The 25956-nt window shown below is 39.0% G+C and overlaps 2 protein-coding genes across 3 annotated transcripts in view; one reads left to right on the top strand and one right to left on the bottom strand.

The window, feature by feature from the left end:
- The window catches only part of Ap3s1 (adaptor related protein complex 3 subunit sigma 1), a 43991-nt gene extending 28654 nt beyond the window's left edge, over positions 1-15337 (bottom strand). The window contains exons 1-2 of the mRNA XM_028777143.1: positions 15068-15337; positions 3388-3479 (exon numbers count right to left, since the gene is read on the bottom strand). Of these exons, the coding sequence (XP_028632976.1) occupies positions 3388-3479; positions 15068-15136 (161 nt within the window). The 5' untranslated portion in view covers positions 15137-15337. The remainder of the gene's footprint in view (positions 1-3387; positions 3480-15067) is intronic.
- A 4-nt stretch (positions 15338-15341) lies between these two features.
- Atg12 (autophagy related 12) lies at positions 15342-24935 on the top strand. 2 transcript variants are annotated; one of them, XM_028777144.1, is made up of 4 exons: positions 15342-15757; positions 19345-19481; positions 21794-21856; positions 22624-24935. In XM_028777144.1, the coding sequence occupies exons 1-4, from the start codon at positions 15469-15471 to the stop codon at positions 22681-22683; spliced, it is 549 nt and encodes a 182-aa protein (XP_028632977.1). In that variant the 5' UTR covers positions 15342-15468; the 3' UTR covers positions 22684-24935. The 2 variants fall into 2 exon arrangements, with proteins under 2 accessions (XP_028632977.1, XP_028632978.1); XM_028777145.1 differs by lacking the exons at positions 19345-19481; positions 22624-24935 and having other exon boundaries at positions 21794-21855.
- The last annotated feature ends 1021 nt before the right edge of the window (positions 24936-25956 follow it).

Here is a 25956-nt window from a genome sequence, read left to right as displayed (position 1 = left end):
CTGAGTAAGTACTGTGTGTCAGGCACTGATAGCAGGTAAAGAGTCAAGAAAGTTAACAGGTAGGGGAGGGTGTCAACACAGAGAACAAAGATAGCATATCCATGGAGTTCCCAATTCAGAATGGACACTGAGAGACAGTAATATCCAGACTGATCAGGAGCACCTTGGGCTAAGATAGCAATGACTGAAAAGGTCTGTTTCATCAAGACAATATGCACTTTCAATGAGATGTGAGGCTAGGAGACAACAAGAGATTAGTAAACAATGAGACTAAAGGAACAGGCAGAAACCAGATCACAGGGCATGTGCAAGTGCTTACAAGATATAACTTCATAGGTCACAGTAAAACACACAGCTTAAGACTGATTATCAGCTAGAAAAAAAAGAAAGTATTTTTAAGCTTTAAATAAATGTGGCATCAAGATGCTCTCCAAAAACATTTTTCTTAAATCTAAATGTAAGAATGACATGCTAATGAATATTCAATATTTTCATAAATTCTTTTATTCATATATTCATACTGATTTAGAATTTAGCATTTTAAAAATAATTTAGGAATCATCTGAAGCATCATTATGTTTTTCCAAATATACTTAGGTACATAATAGTCAAGTTAATAAAAGCAAATTCACCTTCTCAAGACTACTTCAACATTAACATAATTTAAAACCAGGCTAAACACAACCAAAACTAAGAGAACATTCTCAACAATATAGGATGTGACATTTTTCCTATTCCGTAAAAATAACACTAAACTCACAAACACATAGAAACTACTTCTCTAAGTACATATACTTGCTTGTCCTGTAAGAGCAAAAGCAGAAATGACCTTGCATGATAAAAATGAAGGATTCCTACTATGCTGGGTTACTCTTGTCTATACAGGGTTTAATTTAAAAGTGTTTATGTACACTTTAAATATTCTGAGATTGGTTATGACAATAATTACAATTGCTTACTGAAGGGGCAAAATGAGCATATCAGCAATTTCATTGTAGGCTTTTTTGGTTTGGTTTGGTTTAGTCTTAAAAGAAGACCATGCTTCTGAAAAATATGTTACAAAGTAGCCATTAATGCTCAGAGAAACTAAGGATCTCTGCAAGGCAAGTATACAGTTGGCCTTGAAAATACAGTTTCATTTTAAACTGGTCTAATATTGATACAAATTCATGTATGAATCTGTTTTTGTTAGGGTTTCTATTTGATGAACACCATGACCAAAACACGAGTTGGTGAGGAAATGGTTAAGGTGGTTTACACTTCCATAGTAGTCCATCATTGAAGAAAATCAGAACAAGAACTCAAGGCAGGAACCAGAAGGCAGGAGCTGATGCAGAAGCCACGGAGGGACACTGTTTACTGACTTGCTGTCCTTGGCTTGCTCAGCCTGCTTTCTTATAGAACCCAGGACCACCAGCTCAGAGATGGCTCTATGCACAATGGGCTGGGTCCCCCTGCCCCATCAATCACTAAGAAAATGCCTTACAGCTGGATCTCATGGAGACATTTTCTCAATTGAGGCTCCCTCCTCTTTGAGGACTCTAGTTTTTGTCAAGCTAACTTAACACTAGACAGTACAGAGGTGTTATACAGTATGTAAAATTTACAAACAGAAATTGGTAATTTTTGATACCTTCTTAAATATCTTTGGAGAAGAAAATGAAGTTTCAAGAATTTGAACAATCTGACCCAGTGTACTGGCTAGCCAGATTCAGAGCCATAACAAGAACAGATAGGCACAGTAGTTGGTTCCCATTTTTTAAAATACGGTTAGGAAAGAATCTCAATTTCAAAGTATAATAGTATAATTTCCATCCAAACAGGGCCCTTTTGTATCAGTCTTGTTCTCACAGTCTACCTCATGCAATGCACCATGCAAGGTGAAGAAGTCTGTGAGATAAAATACAAAGATGAGAGAGAAGCAATATCTATGGCAAAGACAACCAGATTCCTACAGAGACCTAACAGAAACACAAGTGGCTGCCTCAGCCATTAAATTAGAGTCTGGAGGGGGTTAACAGCAAAATCTACAAATCATACATATGCATTACATGTTAAGTGCAGCATGATATAATATTTTTTAAATGCAAACAACAAGGTAGCTGCTGATATGCAAATAAACTTTCCACATGATTAAAAAACAATGTATGGTCAGACAAAAATGGGTTCTGTTGCCCCAATTATTTTCTTTTTACAATATGCATCTTATCACTCATGAGGCTTAGCTGATACTTAGCTTTAATTCTCAATGAGAAAATATTAAGTGCATTAATTATATAATTGGGGAGGAAGTATTTCTAGAAATATTTAGAGGTAAATTGTTTTCAATAGAATCCATTTTAAAGTATTTATTTAGAATTAGGGATGGATATCAATAGAAAAGCACTTGCCTAGCATACAGAAAGCCTTGGGTTTGATTACCAATGTTGCAAACAATGAAAAAGAAAAAGACATTTATAATATTTACTTAGTTTAGCAAGATATCCTTTTTCATTTTAAAAATAGAAACATCTACTGGCTGAATCTATGCTAGTGCTACATAGATACATAGATATAATTGAAAATGACACTGTTTATAATAAAATAAAAGACATGATCTGAATTTTTACGTGTATTCACCATAGGAATATAATAGCCATTATAAAGAATGCTATTCCATATTTTTTAAAAATTTATTACATCTGTGAGTGTGTGTGTGTGTGAAAGAGAGAGAGAGAGAGAGAGAAAGAGAGAGAGAGAGAGAGAGAATGTGAGAGGGAAAAAGAGAATGTGAGAGAGGGAGAGGAAGAGAGAGAGGGGTGGGGTGGGGGAGGGAGAGAGAAATGATAACTTGTAGGAGTAAGTCCTCTCTTTCTACTATACGGCTCCTAGGGATCAAATTCAGGTCATTAGGACTAGCAGCCAGCACACACCTTAACTAGATAGGCTTCATTTCTCCAGATGGACTTATAGATAAAACTTTACAAAATATTAAGCAAAAAAAAGCAACATGCAAATAAACATTAAATGTGATCTCATAAGTAAATACTTTAAGGCTATATTTTTATATGTCAGTAAATATAATATGTACTTTCTAGAGGAATAGACAAGAAACTGGGGGAAAGAACTAAGACTGGGAGAGGAAAAGTAATTTAAAAATGTACATTTCCCTATAATAAGTGAATTCTACTATATGAATATATTGTTATATAAAATAACACTATAAAATTTTTAGAAAGATTGCATATTTTAAAAAGTGAATAGATTAGACTTATACCTACAAGTGGTAGCAATGAAATTGCCTAATTTAATTCATTATAATGAGGAATTTTCATCATAAATTGGCTAGCAATATACACTGTCATCATACACTGGAAATTAGAAAAACCCATGAACTGCTGTACTTACAATCCTCCTTCTAGGAAATTACAAACATTCTCATCTCGCTTAGATACCAAATGGAAAGTCTCCCTGATGATTTGCTGTTGCGTATCTTCACTCTGAGGAAGGATAATTCATATGTATTAACATCAAGTTTACAGGTTTAACAGTATTTTAAGACATTCTGAAAATAAAAGATAGTAATTTTAATCTGAAAAAGGAGGAAAGGGTCCTTGGAAAAAAGATGCAAACTACAGAAGCAAAAACTAACAGTTTTTGATGAAAGTGGGGAAAAATCATTATAGTTTATTACTACAATGAAAGTAACTTATTTCTATCTTCAAAACCAAATGAGAAACAGAACAGTCAGATACATTTGTAAAAAAGGAAAGTAGACATCAGCTAACCAAAGACTGCTGCTTTACAAATGACTAAACTGAGCAGGGAAGTAACATTGGCTACCTCATGAAACATCATCAACTATATTTGAGTGTGGGGACAATAGAGAAACTTGAAGTTGGCAGGTAAACTGAAACTTTAGAAAATAAATATTGAGGCTATGAGTCCAACATATTCATCTTTATTTAAACAGGCCCCCAACTCAAGAACTGTTTCAGTAGATATTCTGTAAACTCAACTAAGCAATTCGCATCCCAGTAAAAAAGAACTAGCTTCCCAAGTCATTAAAAAAAATAAGCAAAATCATGAACAAAAAACTTCAGAGGAAAGGAAATATCATGGTCCATAAACAAATGTACAGATATTAAGCCTCAAAGTAATTCAGCAACAATCAGGTAAAGTAACAATGTCAACACTCTAAGGAGCCACCATAGCACAGGTGTAAGATTCAGCAAAAATTCGATGCAGAGAAACTCTCAGCCATCAGTGCAAGGGTAAGTGACACTGCCATGTCACAAGTTCCACTTATCAACATTTTTGACTCCTCATACTCTTCTATCCCCTCTGAAACCAGTTTTTTTGAGGTCAATAGACAACTATCAACAATGGTATACATGTAAACTCTTAATAAGTCCAATAAAAAAGTTATAAAATGACCCTTTAAAAAGTTGAATTAATTCACATTTCCTCCATTCACACAATGGAAAAACTGTGATATTCTCTTACCCTTACACCTTTCAATTTTCAAATCATAATGTGAGAAACCAAAGTGCCTTGATCAACCTGTCATGACAACACATGCAGACAGGTAGCCTAAGTAGCATGTTTATTTTGTGGCAGTCCTGGATGCTGAAGTCCAAGATCAGAATACCAGCAGCCATGTCTGGTGGAAGGTGCTTCTCCTAGCCTGTGCATCAGCTCCTTCTCACTGGTCCTCATGAGGCAAAGACAGAGAAAAGAAGCTCTCTGTAGAGACACTAATCCCATAAGATGGCCCCACTGCCATGCCTTCATCTAAACTCAGTTTTTTCCCAATTAATACCATTCCATTGGGATTAGAGCTCCAACATTGGATTTGGGATAGATACACCTCAGTCCACAGCTGGAATACAAAGAGCAAGTAGCATAATGATAAATCATAATGATACATAATCATTCTGTTAGCATAAAACCCAAAATTAAGCAAGACTAAACGTTGCTTAATGACACATACATTACAAATAACAAACAAAACTATTGCAAGCAATGGTGGCATATGCCTGTAATCCAAATATGTAGGAGACTGAAGCAAGATGGTTCAAATTTCAAGGTCACCCTGGACTAAATGGAAAGTCAGATGATAACCTGACTACACAGTGAGACTTTGTATTTAAAAACATAATCAAACTACAATAAAATCAAAAGGATGAATAACAAATACTAAAGGAATGGCTTCATAAAAATTCTATTTTCTAATTACAACTAGGTAGAAAAAGTCAACAATTAAATTCATGTTATTTATCTTATTTTTCAATCAAACTTTTAATGAAAAGATCATAAAGTAATAGTTTCTCATCTCTGTACATAAATTCTTAAAGCTTCTGAATGGAGTGGATTGGTCCTACATAAATGATTTTTCTATGACACTGGGAGGCTGCTGCATAGCTGCAGCTCCAACCTGAATGTATCCAAACTAGAGAAGTATGTTCAATGTGCCCATATCCCTCCCTGGCTCTGGAAAAAGTAGGACACGATCCCCTTCCAACTTCAATTAAATGAAATAGATATGCCTCTGGAGGCACTTGCCGATGGAATGGAACCCAACCTGGGGCCACTGTAGAAAGAGAGATAAGTGAAATAGAAAGCAGAGGAAGGCTCCTCTTGGCAGCTGGCCCCACAGGACCCCAGCAAGTGGAGATGGGGAAGAACTCTACCATCTCTCTTTGACCAAAGAGAAGTCTTTTAAGATCAATAAATTACAACAATAAATATCAAGGTGGGGTGAAGGGATTCCTGTTAGAAAGTTTAAGTAGAAGTGTGGTGACATCCCTACTTCTTAGAGGGCATCCTACAAAGGAGGTTTTAGGGATCCTCAATTTCCACAGCTCCCAAGAACTGTAAGGTCTCATAAAATCTATTTTTTGTTACATTTTAATCAAGAAGTTACTAGCTCCCACTTGGTAAGACAAGAGACAAAGAATCAAGCAACTGAAGATCTAACACAGAAAATAGGACAGAGGAATCCCTCAGACAACAAAGTCCAAATATGACTGCCAGGCAACTGGTGCAGACTGATGCTAGCCAAAAGGTTCCAAGAGAGATTTCTTCACAAACAAGGAACTATTAAACACATGCTGGCAGAGATATAAATTAGAGATAAGTAAATTAAAAAAAAATAGTTCAAAGAAAAAGCAATTATCTTCCAGGAAGATAAAATGCCAGAAGGAAAATAAAAACTAAATGAAGTTTACAACACAGCTCAGCTTAAGACGATTTATATAAAACACTGATGTGGGCACTCAAGAGTGATCTAATCAGAAATATGGGATAGCTCTAAGGGACTGTGTCTCAGATGTTGTAAGAGAGAGCTAAATAATTATTCCTAATATTATAATTATTCTCAATATCAGAATTTGTAGATCATTCTACAAATGAAAACTTAACCAGAAAGTACTAAACCAGATAAAACCTTGAGAAAGGGAACAAAGAAAAGGCTCTTATTTTATTTTTGAGATTACAAATTGATTACATTTCTCCCTTCCCTCTCTGTCTCCAAATCTTTCCATATACCCCTCTCTGCTCTCCTTCAAACTCAGTTTCTAGTTATTATTATTATACACATACAAGTACATGTATATACATATACATTCCTAGATATAGCCTGTTCAGTTGGTATAATGCTACCTGCATGTATATTTTAGGGGCTAACCATTTGCCACTGGACAACCACTTGGTTGTGCTTTTGCCTGGGGAAGGCAACCTTTCTTGTTCTGTTTTCCTTTGTTGCTTTTGGTTCTTCTGTAGGGTTGAAGCCCCATGGGCTCTTTTCTCTGTCTGGTTTGGGAATTCATTGGTGTCCTCCTTCAAGCTCACATCTGCATAATCATGTTGTAAGACTGTATGGGTGTAGCTTCTGATATTCCTAGGAAATATAATCTCACAGCAAATTCCCTTATCCCTGGCTCCTATAATCTTTCTGAAATGTTCCCTGGACCTTTAGAGTGGGAGTGTTTTGGAGATTATCCACTGGAACAGGGCCGCACATTTTGATTGGTTGTGGTTTTCTTTAATAGTCTCCATTGCAAAGAGAAGTTTCCTTGATAAAGATTATAACTATCTGTGTTTATAAGGACAAATGTTTATAGACTGTTGTTAGGAATTATGCAGGTTTAGTAAATTAGTGGTGGTAGATTCTCTTCCAATAACCATGACTTCAGTAGAAATAAGTAGTTAGCTAGGTTTTCAATATCAGGCATGGTCTCCCACTTTTGGGTAAGCCTTAATTTTAGTTAGAAAGCTACTGGTTACTGCCAAGGTATCTGTGCCACTATTGTATACCCTTAGGATTAGCATGCTGTGCCAGCCATTGATGTATGTGTTCCTCTTCATGATATACCTTAGAGAACAGTTAGGGTCTTGTTTTTTTAAATGACATGTGTGGTGTGTGTATGGATGTGTGCATATTCCCAAGGTTGAGGACAGGGTCTTCCTAGGTTGCTCCCTACCATTCGTATTGAGGTACAGTCTCTTCCTGAACTCCCTCCTCTCATTCTCTCAAATGTCAGGCACTCAGAGGCTTTCCCTGATGAACCTATCTACTCTAGTACCTTTCTACCATCCTCCATCAGTCTTTATCCCCCCCTTCCATTGTCATGGTCTTCACTAACTAGCCATAATCACATGTACTTTATTAATTCCTATCACCAGAATGTAAACTCATTGAGTGGTGAGACTTGTTTTTACATTATGCTGTTAGTTCTTAAAACAATATACCTCTTAGGATTTGGGAAGGGAAGGGAAGAAGAGTACAATGGAAAGAAGTCTAGACAAGTTGCTCTTCCTCTCTAAGGTTCAACTCTAGAGGTGCATTGGTTTAGTCTCGGTAAATTCCTGGTAACCAGAAATGCCCTTTTATTCTTCCTACACTACAAACCCTTTGAGGAGCTGGTTGATCCTTCAGTGAAGGGAGTCTTTTACTTGTACTTCAGTTGAAAACACTGGGGAAGGGGAGAGTGATGAAGCAGCATGGGTGAGGAAAGAATAGTTGCAATTTATCCTAATAGGCAAGTTGTACATGAACCAAACCCTCTAGATGCCCATCACTGAGATTATCAGCAGCAGAAAGATGAAGTACACTGGGCATGCATGCCATCTAACCCAGTACCAAGGAGGCAGAGGCAGCAAGATCATGAGTTCAAGACCAGGTTCAGTGACACAGTTTTCTCTGTCTGAGAAAATCAAGGTCTGGAGATGTAGCTCACTGGTAAAGCACCTGTAGCGCCTGTAGGAAGCCCGGGATTCAATCCCCAGCACTGGAAGGAAACAAAAAGACACAAAGAAAAAAACATGCAAACTATTAATCTGCCATTAATAAGTATCAATGCATTTTGTTTATGAATGTGTACATGTGTGTATGTGCACATACACACATATATGCCAGGTCCTGCATCTGGAGGTCAGAAGTCAACATCAGGTGTCTTTAACTGTGCTCCACCTCAATTCTGTTAAAAATCATTTTTAGATTTATTTTATATTTTGTGATGTTTTATACATATATATACACATACACACACACACACACACACACACATATATATATGCATGCATGCGCATGTGTGTGCCTATGCATGTGGAGGTCAGAAGAGGGTGCTGAATCAATGGAACTGGAGTTATGGATAACTGGAAGTCAACAAGAACAAGTACTCTTAACTCCTGAGCCATCACTCTAGCCCTCCACCTTAATTTTTGACACAGGGTTTCTCACAGAAACTCAGCTTCCTCTTCAATTCAAATTGCTGGCTAGGAAGTACCAGAGATCTTCTTGTCTTTACTTCCTTGATTCTGGAATTAGAGGCACATACTATTGCACTTAGTTTTTTAACATAAATATTCAGGATCTGAATCTAGGTCATCATGCTTACACGGCAATCAGTGTATTTACTATCTCTTCAGTCCTCATGTGTAAAGTACAACAATACAACTTAACACTGTAACACATGATTATTTTTAAAACTTTTTAAGATTTGTTTGGTTTTATGTGTATTAGTGTTTTGTCTACATGTATGTATATGCAGCAGATTCAAACAGTGCCTGGTGAGCCCAGAAGAAGGTGCTGGATCCCTGGAAATAGAGTTACTGACGATTGTCGGTCACCAAATAAAGCTGGGAAACAAACTCAGGACCTCTGGAAGAGTAGTACAAGCTCTTAGCTGCAGAACTATCTCTTTACCCTCACAATAAGATTCTTTTTTAAATAGACAATAGTAGACCCTTAGTTTGCTAATCAGCACACATTCCTGTTTTCCAGCTTTCTAACAATACCATTTAATCTGTTTCCATGTTCATTATTAGCCCCGAGCTTGGATCCCGATGAAAGAAAGCTATTGTTGGTCTTGGTTGGGAATGTCTAGCCAGATTGTTGGTTTGGTTTTTTCTTTTGTTTTGAGGGGGTAGGGCAAGGGACAAATTCTAGGTTTCAGGAACAAAACACTTTGGATTGAACTTTAAGGGGAAAATCAGCCCTTGGATAACTAATTTTTATGTCAAGTAAAGAAATCAAGAGGCTCTCTATAAAGAAGTCACTGACTCTCTGCGCTGAAACCCATCCACTGCTCTGTACTACTTAACCTGCAGGAACTGTGCAGAAGATTGATGTATCTACTGAGCTATCTCCTCAGTCCTACTGTGTAAAGTACAACAATGCAACGAAACACAGTAACATGAGGTTATTTTTTAAAACTTTTTAAGATTTGTTTGGTTTTATGCATATTAGTGTTTTGTCTACATGTATGTATATGCACCAGGTTCAAACAGTGCCTGGTGTCAATCTCATAAGACTCAGGTTAGTTAACCCAAAGAGTTCTAATTAATACTAAAGAGAAACAACCATGTAGAGGGCCTGAAGAAACAGCTCAGTGGTAAAAAAAAATACTTGTTGCTATCACAGAGGCCCAGGTTCAGTTCCCAGAATTCACATAGGTGGTTCATAACCATCTCTAACACCATGCTACCATCTTCTGATCTCCATAGGTACCAAGCATGCACATGGCGCTCATACATTGATATAGACAAAACACTCCTACACATAAAATTAATCTTTAAAAAACATTTTAAAAAATAAATCATATGGAATCTTTTTTCTTTAAAAAGTTGAAATGTGGGGGATGGGGAGAATGGTACAGTGGTTAAGTCCTCTTCCAGAGGACCTTAGTTCAATTCCTAGCACCTATCTGGGAGCTCACAACTGTCTGTAACTCCAGTTCCAAGGGATCCAATAACCTCACACCAATGCATATAAAAAATAAAATCAAATAAATCATTTTAAAAAGTTGAGATGTGTAATAAAATGTATTGATATGCCAATACTCAAGAAACATTGATAATTATACCTTTTCAATCTCATTTTGTTCTGAATTTTGAAACAGGATCTTGCTATGTTGTCTAGACTCCAATTTATGGGCTTAAGTGATCCACCTGCCTCAGCTTCCCTAGAACTGGGAATACAGCTGGGTGCCACACTGATTAACAACTGGGGTGTAGCTAAGCGGTACAGCACATCTAAGCATACATAAAGCCCTAGGTTTCACCCCAGCCCTGGGAAAAAGTAAGAGAGATGGAAAACAATGCATTTAACTATCTTACCTGCAACACTCTTAAGTCACTAAAAAGGAAACTAATAAGCCAGGCAGTGGTGGTGCACGCTTTTAATCCCAGCACTTGGGAGGCAGAGGCAGGCGGATTTCTGAGTTCAAAGCCAGTGTAGCCTGGTCTACAGAGTGAGTTCCAGGACTACACATAGAAACCTTGTCTCACAAAACAAAAAAACAAAACAAACTATACATTCAAAATCCCCTATTTTATATTTTAAGGACTTAAAGAACTGAGTCCCTTCTAGAATCTGAAGTTGTTAAACAACCCAATACTTAAACACAAGTTACAAGGACACTGTGAGATAACTCATGCATTTTACAGTTTAGAAATGCCTTGCTTGTACTTTAAATGTGTGGTAATCTTTAATATCTGTAGAAACAATGACAACTCACATATTTCCACTTTATTAACATGACTCACTAAAGAATATGTTATAGCTTACCAATAAAACAGAAATCATGTAGTTCAAGGAGGTTTTGTTGCATTCTTGCTTAATAGCTATGTAAGAATACTTCTGGTTCAAGTGTCAGTAATATACTAAAAATTTCTACGTAAATTAAGATTAAAAGTCAGTACTGCAAGATTACTGTGGCTAAGCATCCCTAGAAAGATAAAATGCACACACACACACACACACACACACACACACACACACACGAATTCTGAACTTCTATAGTGACAATCTCAAAGATATAGAAGGCAAAAAAAAGGGGGAGGGAAGTACTGAGTCCACCCTTTCTTAGTATCTGATTCTAGCAGAATGAGCCAAAACTTTAGCTCACCAAAGACGAGCAAAATACATGTGTTACCTCATGTGACACAAATGACACACACTCATTGACAGGTATGACCAAGGCTATTACAGCACAACATCTACACTACAAAGGAGTAGAGATAACCACCTGAAGAAGCCTAAACATTGAGTAAAAACCCATCGTAGTAGGGAAACATGTTAAAGTTAAGCAATTTTCAAACTGTTAGTATTAACTGTAAATGTTGAGCTCAGACCTCAGCATCCTGCCAGGGTTTGAAATTGCTGGCCTAGAAATATCCCTAAATACTGTTTAACTTACTTAACTTGAAACTGCTAGTCTTACTGAATATATACCTCTTTTTAAATAAATAAAAAAAAAAAGGAACATTTTCTTAACTTACTTGTGTGAGGGAGACACCAAAGGGTTAGAGGACAAAATGAAAAAGTGGTTCTTTCCTTCCAGCACATGGGTTCTATGGAGGGATCTCAGGCCATAGGGCTGGGCAGTAAAGGTCTCAACAGCTGAGCCATCCTGCCAGCCCTGATGAACACATCTTAGTGGCTTCCTTCACCCTAGCCCAGGAATGGGTAAAGTTACTTTAGTAACTTCAGTATTTTTGTGCTAAATACATAGATTCAGAAAATCTCTGCTTAATGAAGGACTAGATTTTAACAGCTGGAAAGAAATTTAACAAATCATTTTTAATCCAAATTTTATCCCAAAGTAATGCATTCAACAGCAATTCATTGGTTTACTACAAGAGCTAGAGAAGACTGCTGGGTTAAGAATGCTTACTGCTCTTGCAGGAGTCAGTCTGGCTCCTGGCACCTACTTCAGGCAGCTCACAACCAACTGAAACTCCAGTTCCAGAAGAACCCACTCCTTCGAGCCTCTGCAGGCACCTGCATGCATGCAGTATATACAGACATGTCAAACATATGCACATACACACACACATAAATAAAAACTAATTTTTAAAAAAGTTTAATACATTAAAGACTCAATGTTGACTGCCGGAGGTAACACAAAAATACTTAAATTATAACTTCTATAAAAATCTATAAGATATCCTGAGGAATTATGGGCAGTGAAACAGACTACCATACCGTAAAAAATAAAATTCTGGGCTGGAGAGATGGCTCAGTGGTTAAGAGCACTGACTACTCTTCCAAAGGTCCCGAGTTCAATTCCCAATAACCACATGGTGGTTTACAACCATCTGCAATGGGATCTGACGCCCTCTTCTGTTGTGTCTGAAGAAAACTACAGTGTACTCACATCAAATAAATAAATAAATCTTTTTAAAAAATTTAAAAATTCTAGACAAGAATAGCAGTAAAATAAATAAATAAGTCTTAAAAAATAAAAAATAAAATTCTAAGATAAGAATAGCAGCAGGTAAATTCCTTCAGAAAATATAAATATGGTGTCTGAGGCTAGGCAATGAACAAATTTCTATTTTAGACATCTCACGAAGAAAGGAATTTCAGGCAATGCAAAAGGGTTATACTCGAATGACCTACACAAACAAATGCCATACCCAAAAACTACTTCCCCAACAGCCTCCGTTTGCAATGCTTGTATTCTTGATGCTCATTCTTCAAACATTCAACTTTTGCATCCTCCACATGGAATGCCCTTTCCCCTGGGTACTTCTCTGCAAGGTTACCTTTCTTACCACATTCAACACTTTGCTTAAAAATTACTTTTTGGTGAGAAAGTAACTGGCTGAAGTATTTTAAAATTTCCATCCTCACACTCTCTACTTTGCCTTACTTTATTTTTTCCACATCACTTATTACTACTAAAACCTGAAATATCATATAGGTTATTTACTAGCTATGGTTACACCCACAAAGCAGAAGGTGTTTGTTCATTTACAGTGCCCACATGTGGCAGACATGCAGTGCACATGCCATGACAGACTGACAATGGAATACATAAATGAAAAATACTATCTGCCCTCACAGGGGTTACAGTCTAGCACAGGAAGCAAAGAAATAAATTACTCTCAATTATTTCTGAGAGACAATTTAGCACAAGGTTGGGGAAATCCAATTTGTAAAGACTGACACAAAGAAATGGTTTTTGGTGCACCACCTCTACATAGCCAGAACACTTTCTAAAAACCTTCCATCTTCACACCTCCAGCAGCACTGTCACTCAGGCAATGGCCAAAACAGTACCTCTACGGGTCCCTCAACTGCCTTTTCCCACACGGGCTTTCACCGCTACCTAACAGCTAAAGGGAAAAGATAGTTCTATTTCTAGACTTTGAAGTTAAATTCATACTTCATGATTTAATTCTATCTATGCAGTGATTACCTGCATAGGATTCAACAAGGGCTCGTTAACATTTTAGATAATCAGATAATGATGTCAAGTTAATGCCATTGTTTTCTTCAGAAGGAACAACTCGAATGTTATTTTGGATTCAAGAATGATCTAGAATTTTTAAACAGACCATTAACATTTAAGTTATACCACACTAAAACCCACACAAAAGTAGAGCAAAGTGTTCTTTGTCATTAGGGAAAGCAAAGCAACTTAAGGAAATGAGACAGCTCCTTTTCTCACTTCAACCAACACCTCCACAGACTGCATTATCACTTTAGGCAAACTGACATTTTCACGTTTCATTTTTAATGGCAGGAATAATTTCCATCTGGGGCCATCCACATAAAGTGTTGGTCTTGGCACGTTTTCAACACTAAATTGAAAGTCCATGTCTAGCTATAAAAGCAAAACGCCCCAAGACAGCACAACATCTACACAGCTCCCATTCACCCTACAAATGACAGTTCAGTATATGACCTAGGTATTAGTTTTGCCCTCAGGTAAGGCATAGAAACCTATATTACCTCTCCTCACACGCTTAAAATTATCTTCGCGACTTTAAAGTCACCTGCCCCTAGCAATATTAAACAATGTTCACAGTTCTAGAAGAGAACTTTCACAGATGCTATTTGGTTTAAACTAAAACCTAGGGTAAATGTCCACATGTTCCGGTTTAAAAAGAAAAGCCATACAAAATGAACTCGTTTAATTTCCCAGATACAGAATCCCTTTCTGATGGGTCAACCACCTATGCTGCCAATTATTTCAAGAGTAAATTCATATAGTAGGTTAAAAGTCCAAGAGAAACGTCAGGGCCCCCGCTTAATTTCTTTTTTCAATAGCCACCTGGAAGTCACACTGGGCTTCCGATACTTCCGTATGGAAACCTTGGACAGACTGGCCAGGGCGTGCGGCGAGCCAAAGTTGCTGAGCTCGGAGAGGATTAGGGCGGACACGGTAGCCCATCTGTCCACGGACGACAGAAAGCAGTCCACCCGGACCAGCCTGAGCTGCGGCGAGTGGGACCGGGAACCGGACTGGGCGCCGACTACCCCCTGCGGTCGCCCGACAGGAAACAGCAGCGCGGCCGCGGTGTGGGACTGAGGGGCCGGGCTGAGGTACCCGGGCTGAGGTACCGGGTAGGTGGGCAGCGCCCCTTGAGGCGGAGAGACCGCCTCGCCCACTGACGGCGAGCGGCCGGCGGGGAGTGGCAGCGGCTCCCCACCGCCCGACCTGACAGCTAGCGGCGCGAGAAGTCGGACGCCGGGAGGGCCGCGGCGGCGCGAGGGTCGTTCTGAGGAAGCCGCTGGGCGCTGCCCTGCGCCGGCGCTCGCCCTCGCCCGGCTCCGCGGCAGGGGCATACTCACATAAGGCTGGTAGAACTTGGAGAGCCGCGGCTTCCCGTGGTTGTTGAAGATGAGGATGGCCTTGATCATGGCTGGGCCGGGCCGACCGGGTGGGCGCTGAGGCCAGGGCGGGGGCGGGCGCGCGAGCCTCGCCTCCGGGAGCTTGTCGCCGCTGCTTCCCCACCCGCCCCCTCCCGCACGCGCGCGCGCGCTCCCGCGCCGAGGGGCGGGGCCTGGAGGCGGGGCCTGGGCGGGGCAGGCCAAAAGGAACCGGAAGCGTCCCGGGGCCAGCCAACTCTCCGGAGGGGTACGTGTTCACATGGTTTCTCACGGAGGCTCGTCACGGAAGCCCTTCAGAACTCGCCTGAACTAGATGACACTCGATACTTCGTTAACTGCCGTGTTTCCAACAGACTACCAACATGGACTGCTCTCTAAACATCCCAAAGTTCACTGTCAATCCGGGTCCCACCTGCTTCCCGACGCTTCGTGTAGCAAGGCTCAACCCCTTTACGCTGCTACATCACTTCCGCCATCGACTCAAGATGTCGGAAGACTCAGAGGCAGTGCTGCAGCTCCCCGCGGCTCCGGCCGCGGCCGGCGGCGAGAGCGTTTCGGAGCTCTCCCCGGAAACAGCCACCCCAGAGCCCCCGTCTTCGACTGCCGTTTCGCCCGGTACCGAGGAACCTCCCGGAGACACCAAGAAAAAAAGTAATGTCAACATCCGTTTGTGGGCGGAGGCATGAGTGATGGCCCGTAAAGAAGCAAAAGCTAAAGAAGGGCGCATCCTAGAGGTGCACTTTCTACTCTTAGAATTGAGCAAAATTGTTAGACCGGGGCGGGGGCATTTACACGGCTGTCTGATGAAACCAAGCTGTATTTAGAATTGCACGAGGGACAGCCCAGACGACTGCCTCTCCCTAAATCGGGGTTTTAGAGCGCAACCCCTCACTGGCTTTTGAGGTCCTTTTTATGGGGAAGGGTTAGAGTTGATTGAAAACAACTGCCAAGATAATTGGATGTTAGCATCTAGACAGAAGAGTAGGAGACTCAGATCTCAAGGCCACGAGTGGGGTAGGTAAGTGCAAAGATACATCATGAGGAAAGGGAGTCAACCACGAGAGTTTAGCAAGACAAAGATGTGGGTATGTATAGGTCCTGGGGTTACAAGGTCAGCGTAGATTCAAAATCATGGTTCGCAGGAAACATTAGGTTTAGAAAACAGACTTATTCCTGTAAGGTATGGAGACGCAGTAACAGTGTGTAACGGTGTGGCTCCTGTTCGGGTTTCACAAAAGTGCTTACTGGTCTTCACGCCTTTTGAGTGCTTAGGTGATCTGGGTGATGCCCGAGTTCCCCATCGTTCCCACCTTTTACAGAGTCTGGGCTTTGAAGGCAGGAGCCAAGTGGGATCTCAGTAGCTCCAGGTACTTAACATAAGACTGGTTACTGGAATAAAAATGTAAGGTGACAGGGTTAACCAGTAACAGTCCACGAATTCGGGCGAGTTCCCTAGGGGTTCATTCTTTAGAACAAGAAGAACAAAAAACTGGAGCTTTGGATACTGAAGAATGCTAAGGGAAAACTAAAGGTATAGGTGCTACGTTTTCGTGAACTTTTCATGTCTTACGTACATCATTGAATTACTTGAACTAGTTGTCCTCAACCTCTGTATTGTCTTAGGGTTGCGCTTGCCACTGGAAAGTAAAGGAAATTCAGATTAACTTGCACTGAACACTGTGGAGTTAGAGTTGACTATAAGAAAAATCAGCACATAAACACATTTTAAGGAAAAAGTAAACCTTGTCCTTATCTGTTCTCCTTCCAGAGACGTAAAATGTAGATCTGGGTGTGGTCTCTGCCCCTTAATCTCACCACCTTATTTATTCTGCCTGGGAGGAGAATTGTCTCCCAGCACGCTGGGAGATGCAGGCACATGGAGCCCAGTAGTAGATCATTACAAAAGGTCCATGAGTCCAATCCCCAGCTCAACTAGAAAGAAAGAAAAAAAGTCTGACTTTGCATTTGGAGGAAATCTGTCATGTATTCATAGTGTACTACAATGAATATTTAGAAAGGAGCCACCACTGTTAACTTTAAAAACAAAAACAAAAAAAAACGGTCCCAATGTTTTTTTTCTTCAGGTAACTGCATGGAGCTGATTTTCCGAGGTTTCCTTTAAGATGGAGACCAGAGGCTGGGTGATGCTGTACATTTTTTAATCCCAGCACTCACCAGCCTGAAGAAGGCAGATCTTTAAGTTCAAGGCCAACCTGTGCCCCCTCAAAAAATAAACAAATAAAAATATAAATGTGTAAGTCAAAATTGTCCTTCATCCTGATGATTGCTGTATGAGAGAGAGAGACAGAGAGAGAGAAAACAAGAACTAGAAAATGACCCATAATCCAAGATACCGCCTGAGATGACTGTTTATTTGGATCTATATTTTCTTTTACTTTTTTGTCTTTTTTTTTTTTTTTAACACAGATTGAATTCCTGTTTTTATTCTTTTGCAGAGAATTTGATGAGAAGGGCCCTGGTGGCACAGTATTAACAGGCTTTCCTAACCAAGCTTTTGAATACTAGTGCTAAGATCCTATTTTGCAAAAGATTGCAGTTTGGTTGCTGTGTATATTTACTGTTCTCTAGTTGACGCTAATATGAAGCCAGGCTTCTGAGCTATAAGCAAATCGTTTGGAGACTACAACTGTAATTATTATAAACATTTCTCTAGCTTCTTGCCCTCTGGCTCTTCTTTCTTCAGTAGTACAACTTGGCACCTAATTGCTACTGAGCTATTGATTGCTCCAGGGGGTTGAGGGAACTGGAGACCAAGGTATGAAAGATAGGCTAACAAAAATCATCTTTCTTCCTTTCTAACTCATCCAGTGTTCCCCAAATAATGAAAAGATACTTAGATTGTTCTTTAGGAAGATAAGCTGCATCATATGTTCTAGGAGCCTGTATTTTATCTCTGGAGGAAACTTGATCTCCTGGAACTCGCTGTGTAGACCAGCCAACCTGCCTTTGCCTCCTGAGGCTAGAATTAAAAACCTATATCACCACGCCTGACTTCAGGAGAAAATTTGGATAACTTGACCCCAACTGTGGATACAAACGAGTGGAGCAAGTGTGGTATCAGTAGTACAGCTCTTTGAGGGCTGTTGTAGATATCTCTTAAAGGGATATAACCTTAATTAAGGGTACCAGTCTTGGCTCACATATCTTTTTTTGAGTCTTTGAAACTTCTTTTGGGCCCCTGATTGTATTTTTTTAAATAATAATAATTTTTTATTATTATAAAATTAAGTATAAAAAATTGGTATTTACAAAAAGCCATATGTCACTATTATGAAAATATTTTGATGTATATCAATACTAAAATGAGTATGCGTTTGTAATACTTTGTCAATGAGGTTGAGGTTGCATATACATGATTTTTATTTTGTACATTTTGTCAACTTAAACTATTAGCTGCCTTTATTATATGTTTTCAAACAGCTATGTTGTAATCTTAAATCTCAGTGACTATAAGTCATGGTCTGGGTACTGTTGTGTATATACATTAACTTACTTTGTGAGGAGGTAGGTGTGTTAATAGGGTTTTGAGAGTGAAAGATTACAAAGTTTGTAGCTCTAACAAATGACAGAGCCACAGTTTGGACCCAGTTTGGAATGTGTCTTTTCTTTATAAATTCTGTCATAAAGTATCTCATACTTTATTTTATCCCATCTACGTGTGCAGCTTGAGTATATAAATTTACTCCTTTATCCTGTAAAACTATATGCTTTGATGAAGGTGACATCCTTCTAAGTGAATCTTTATGAATCTCAAACTTTTTAAGACTCTAAGTAGTATGTTATTGAGTCAAGTGTATCTATATGTTATATATTACCATATTGCTCTCCAGAAAGGTATGCCACGTCACAGTGGCCACAGCAAGATCACCTGAACCTTCACCCTACTTTTACCACCAGTTAGGTGGGAGAAAGGGTGCGGGATTTGTTTCTCTTGGTTGTTGGGGTATTGTTTTGTGTCATAGGCCAGTTCTATTTATCTTTAGAATGCTGCTTTGTTAAAGTGTGTCTTAAAATTTAATCCTATAGGGAGAACTTTGTAGGATCGAGGGGGAAAATAGTGGAAAGAGTCTAATACTTTTATGTCTCTGACGTAGTAGCTCCAGAGTGCTAATTACATGAACTATGAAGATAAAAGGTTTAAGCTTTCCGAACTGTTGGTTGTCACATTCTCATCAGATGTTTGTTTCAGTACAATTGTCTTTTTTTTTTTTTTTAAGTTGACATCCTGCTGAAGGCGGTAGGAGACACGCCTATAATGAAAACAAAGAAATGGGCTGTGGAGCGAACTCGGACCATCCAAGGACTCATTGACTTCATCAAAAAGTTCCTTAAACTGGTGGCCACAGAACAGTTGGTATGAAGACAGTAATGATTGATTGCCTATAAAAAGTCACAATAGCATCCAGGCAGCCGTGGGTAACACATGTGCACACAAAGCTACACATTGCTTTTGTTCTCTCCTTTCCTCTCATTTGTTGGTGAGATCTATGTACTGTATCAGAAGATTGTTTGAGAAGCTCTGGAATGAGATACATTTGGATTCACTTTGCTACCTGAAAGTTGTTTTTTATTATTTAATGTTTATCTCAAGCTTTTTAAGACTCTTGGGTTGGGATGTGCATACAGAGGTCAGAGGACACTCCTTGAAAGTGGATTCTCTTTCCACCGTGTTTCTGGAAATACCTCTCACTCTGATCATCAGAAACTGCACTAACCTGTCAAGTCAGCTCAATGGCCCTTAACAGTATCTTTATTGTTACTATCACTGCTGTCCAGGAAAGTTATTTAAAGCTTGGGGTTTTAATTACTTTTCTCAAAATGTCACTGAATAGTCATGCAAAAATATTTTGTCATCGAGCATTATAGTCTCTTTATATTAGTCAAGTTTGGGGTTTAATTTACTTTGATTCAATATTACTTTTGTTCCCCTGTTTCTCAGGTAAACAATATATCTTTCACATACTGTGAAAGAACTAATAGGTGTCTACCTATTTCAGTGTAGTATATGACAAGCACTTCATTGGGGTGGTGTTTGTAGGAACAGATTTGTTTCTTTGAGGTGCCATGCTTTGTTTGCCATTCATCTTGTTTTGTTTGAGACAGTTTAATTGGCCTAAAGTTCACCAAGAAGGCTAGTCTAGCCAGCCAGTAAATCCCAGGGGTCTACCTGTCTCTAGCTCCACAGTGCTGGGATTACAAGCATGTTCATACTCAGCTTTTTGTGCAGTATATGAGGCATAGAACACAACTCTTCGTGCTTGCATATCAAGCACTCACAGCATTTAACAATGGAAACATTTGAGAAATGCATTATTAAACAATTTTGTTGTTATGTGAACATCTTAGAGTATGGTTATACAAACTAAAACAGTACATTCCATGAAGGATCTTACAGGGCCGTGCTATGTAGTCCCTCAGTAATAAATCATCACTAAAACACATAGCTATGCTTGGCATTATCTATTACTTGGTATGTATATTATCTTTTGAGTTGTCCTGTGAGAAACAAATACTTTTATTTTCAGTACCATTCATATACATAGGATAGCCTTTGAAGTGTTATTTAGGGCCAGGACTCTTAACTGCCTCATTCAGTACTGAAGGAGAAAAAAATTAACCCATGTTTATTGTTGTATAAATAACATACTGTTTCTTAGAGACACACACATACATACACACACACACACACACACACACACACAGAGGGGGGGGGAGGGGGGGGGGAGAGAGAGAGAGAAAAACAAGATTGTTAAGCCTAAAATATTTTATTCTTAGATCTTGAGGTGAATGTTGGATTTTGCTTTCCATTTTCCTTCTATTTTCTTTAAAAAAAAAAAAAAAGTCAATCAAAAGCATCTCTGGTACTGTGACCTTTTGCTTTAATAGCTTTAGGAATTTTTTAAGTACTAGAAATATTTCAGTTTAAAACAGATTAAAGTCTGGAACAATGAATCCTTTTTGACTGCAAGTAATTTAATACTAGTAGTGTCCAGCTTGAAGTTTGGTACCTGTGAAATTTTTCAAAAGTAGTAAAGGTCAAAAAGAAAGAAAAATGTATGTAAGATACCCAAAGAAAATACCTAATGTCAAACATGTTAATTTTTACCTGTGTATATGAAATAAGTAGAAGAAATTTTATCCTTTATTTTGATTCATTGGGATTTTTTCTTCTTTTGAGGTAGTCTGACTGTGTAGACTGGACTTGAACTCATTGGTAATCCTGTGCATTTTGGTAGAGTGTTTTGAATATCCTTTCAAAAACTATTTGTGAAAAGTTACTTAAAATGTATTTATCTGGGGGGATAGATCAGTCTATAATGTGCCTTCCACTTACAAAGATGAAGACCTGAGTTCAGGACCCAGCACCTACATAAACTTGGGGTCCGTATTTGTATATGTAACCTCAGGGCCTGGGGGGAGATGGGTAGGTCCTGGATCTCACTGGGTAGCCTCTCTAGCCACTAGATGAGCTCCAAACTCAGAAAGAGGCTCTGTCTCAAAAAAATAAGGCAAGAGAGCCACCAAGAAAGACACTCCATGTCAATACATCTCTGGCACAAACACACACATCATTTAAAAGTGTCTTAGCTACAAAGAGCTGGGAACAAAGACTTGTATTTTAGGATACCATTTTGAATCCATTTTTTTTTTCTTTCTTCCCTATAGTTTATTTATGTGAATCAGTCCTTTGCCCCTTCCCCAGACCAAGAAGTTGGAACTCTATATGAGGTGAGTAACCTCACCCTACAGGTGCCATGTCTATTATATAGTGTGAGTTATTAATTCACATCTTTAACAGATAGCATGTCATCTTAATTATCAATGGAGAAAGAGAATCTTGTTCTGTTATATTGTGAACACCTTCAGAGTAAAGTCTTAATAAGTTAAGCTTAAACAGTCAAGGAATATGTTCTGTTTAAAAGTCATCTTTTTCTTTTCTTAGAAAATTTTAGAAATTTTGTCTACTCTATCACTTCTGCATTATTCATTACTGCCTATAGTCGAGCACTCCAAAAACTTTGATTAAAATGTACTAAAATGACCTTATTTATTCAACAGTGTTGCTTCCTGGCAATAATCAGTAATAGATATGCTAGCACTGCTGGGAAAGAGCTGAAAATACCTCATGTTTGGAGAGGTTGTGAAGGCAATGAAAGTATTTAAGCCATACCCAAGGCACCCTGGTTTGGTTGAATGTTTATAAATATTGATATATGTGATAAGAAGAGACATCTTTTGAAAAAGGTAGTATGTTAGTTTTTGGGTTTTTTTAATGTATTGTTTTAAATGTTTGTGGGCTCTGTCTGCATATACAACTGCATGCCAGAAGAGGGCATCAGATAGATGGACATGAGCCACCATGTGGTTGCTGGGAATTGAACCCAGGACCTCTAGAAGAACAGCCAGTGCTCTTTAACTGCTGAGCTGTCTCACCAACCCAGTTGTTAATCTAACAGAATCAGTGTTTTGATATGTTGTCTTTTTCTTTTTTGTAGTGTTTTGGCAGTGATGGTAAACTGGTCCTACATTACTGCAAATCACAGGCGTGGGGATGAGCCACAAATGAACAACTTAATATTTTCACAGAAGAAAAAAAATCAGAGAAGTTTCGATGCTGTGGGAAGAGACTTAATGACTATCAAATATTCAGCATGAATCTGTGATGACTTGTGTTTATGTGTAGAAAACATCATAGAGTGAATAGACTAACGAATGAGATTTGTGTCACCATAAAATCATCCTGAGAGATTGCCGTTAGGGTGTGCCCATTACTCCCACACACTCCTGTTCCAAGATTAGAAAGGAGGCTGGAATTCCGTATGTACTACGGGGTCTCAGGATGACTGAAGTTATTTACTTGTGGGATTGGCACTGTGTTTATTCCATGATAAAAACTAATGTACTGAAGGGTTTGTGTTTTGAGATAATTTAGTTTTTTAACTTATTCAGGGGACCTCTGTTTGGGATGTAGAATATTAACATTTATGTGTTGCTTTGTAAAACAAAGTGCAATGATCTTAAGTGTCCAGTAGAGGGCAGCCAGTTGGCAAAAAGGCTTGACAATTTTCAAGTCTTTGCCATGTGATTGGAGGAAAGACTGTTGAACCTAATTTCTAGTTAATGTGTAATCTAGAAAGCAGCTGTGTTGACAGACCGGAGGACTTAGGGGATATGCATAGTTTAAAATTAATCATGCAGGGACTCAGTTTTACAAATTGTGAGCAGATTAGTCTCAACTCTTTTCAGTCATCTCATTTATGACTCCTCAGCCTCATCCTAGGGCATTGTGTTGCACACCTGTGATCTCAGCACTCAGGAAGCATGAGCAGGAGGATTGGCCTGGGAGTCCACAGCTAGACTGGACTGCAAAAGAACTTATCCTAAAAAGATTCTAGAGCCCTACTCAGTGTGTTCCCACTGTCGCTTCTGTATCAGAGGCGCTGACTTGGGAAACCAAGCAGCACCAAGTTTCCCATTTCATCCCAATCCTCATTTCTTTTCTCTGTGTAATTTTAGTTTGTATTTTTGCAAGCCTGGGGATCCTTCTCTGTGCCTTGTGCATTCAAGGCACAGGCTCTGCTGGGTTGCATCTCCAGCATTCATTGAGTGTTCCTCATGTGTTTTCCAAATTGAAAGCATTCCAAGCTAATGGTTGAAAAATAGTGTCCAATTTTATGTGTATTTCATGCTATCACAGGAAAAGTGTGGAACAGTCACTGGTGGTGTTGTTAGTCTAGCCATTACTTGAGCCAACATTTAACCTTTTCCTTACACATTTTATGTCAAACTTTTTTTTGAGACTGAGTCTCACTATGTGGATCTGCCTAGCCTGGAACTCACAGAGATCGATGTGCCTGTCTGTGCCTCCTATGTACTGAGACTGAAAGGATAGACCACCTCACCCAGCTCCATGGGAGTCATGAAGATTTCCATCCAGAAGCACACATGGCACACAATGCTAGTTGCACTCTTACCTAGGATTGAGGAAGTGGAGGCAAGAAGATTGAAGGTTTAAGACTGGGCTACAGAATAAGATTGTCTCAAAAAAAAACAAAAAACAAAAATACAAAACAAAAAAAAACATGAAATTAATGCCTCTGAAAAAAAATATTCTAATAAATGACATGTCTAAGAGGATTACAAGGTTTGAAGTATATAAAGATTCCAAGTGTTCACTTTCAAAGGTGAGGATAGCAAAGTATCTTTTTATCAAAAGAAAAACCTTGAAAACCTGAAGTGCTACCCTTTTTTTGTTGTTCTGCTTTTGAAGTTGGCTGTGTCACTCACGCTGACCTACCTCAGGCTCCTGGGCAGCAGGCTTACAGTTGTGCACCATTGTACCTGGCTCAATTTTAACTCTTAAGCCCTAGAGTGCTTCAGAGTAGATGCTGTGGAACAACACGGTACAGTGCTGGTCACATCTTGTCTTCTGCCCAAGAATGTGAATTCTGGACATCCCATTTCCCAGCACCCTTACAGTGAGTTAATGCAGATAATAGTTCACAGGGTGCTATGACAGTGAGTTATGCACAGTACAGGCTTAGGAAAGCACCTTACCTTGAAAGCTGGGACATACTGATTTATGAACGATGTCAGTTGGGAAGGGAAAAGATCTGTTCTAGCTTTGCCTGGTAAGAGGTGACTGAAAGAACATAATGGTAGACATTTAACAGGAGAAATCTGTTGAATTATTGTTGACTGGTATTCATTCGAGATAATGCTTATTACCTCTATGAAATCAAAAATAAACTTTGAAACATTTTTATCAGAATAACTTACTATCACATAAAATCAAAAGTTAACTAAATATGTATACCGTATTTGTTTTCTTTCCCCAGTAGCTTTTGAGGACTGTGTAGAGCTGTCTGTCTAGCACTCAGGAAATTTTATCAGACTATTTTACATTGCCTATTGGTCTTTGCCTAAATAATTTTTAGCAGTGACATTATAACACTCGGGGAGCCTGGGAGTGGTGGGGTGACTGGACTACGTAAAGTCTCTGAGATGCAATTTTAGGGAAGTGAGTCTTCAGTTTCTATTTTCAAGGTTCCATGGGTACAAGTCTAGTAATGCCACACTTGATGTCACTGTGCAGAGGCACAGCAGCACATGGAGTTTGTAGGACACAAGTACAATATCCCATGCCTGCCCTTAAAATAGTTTATGCTAAGGATTTCATAGGGTTTTTTTTTAATATTTAGGACATAAAGCAAGCTAAAATGCAAAGACAGCAATTTAATTTTATATTCCAAATATCAAGTAAAATGGGCTCAAAGACAAACATTGGCAAGAATAAGTTTTGAGTGACCAATTAGAACTACATGTTAACTTGATCCCAGATGCTTTACTAACCACTCTCCAGAACACTCTACAAAGGTGTTCCGCTTGTGTTTTGTTTGCTTTGGTTTTTCTGTTTTCTGTTTGTTTTGTTTGCTTGTTTGGGCTGTGAGACGTGGCCTAAGGATATAGCCCAGGCTGTCCACAAACTACAATTGAGCCTCTGCCAGACAAGTGCTAGGATTACAGGAGTTTAAGCCATTGTGACCAGTCTGTCTCCCAACAGCCATGGTTTTCCTTAATGACATACACGATATAACATTAAGCAGAGGTGTTCCAGAGTGAAACTATGCAACCCAAATAAATGTCATGTTATATGTCTGTGAAGTGACGGGGACAAGGGATGCCGAAGTCTATGCCTTTAATAATAGAACGAAGGAATATGTACTTGGAGTTGTGTCTGTTAGGATTTTTTCAACCATATGTAATCTATGCTGTTCCCAAAACATGCTAAGTGCCAGGACATAGACCTGTTTGCTATGTGTATGTGC

This window comes from Grammomys surdaster, unplaced genomic scaffold (assembly GCF_004785775.1).
Source record: "Grammomys surdaster isolate TR1022 unplaced genomic scaffold, NIH_TR_1.0 278, whole genome shotgun sequence".
Classification (NCBI taxonomy): Eukaryota; Metazoa; Chordata; class Mammalia; order Rodentia; family Muridae; genus Grammomys; species Grammomys surdaster.
This window is presented reverse-complemented; position numbering and strand designations above follow the sequence as displayed.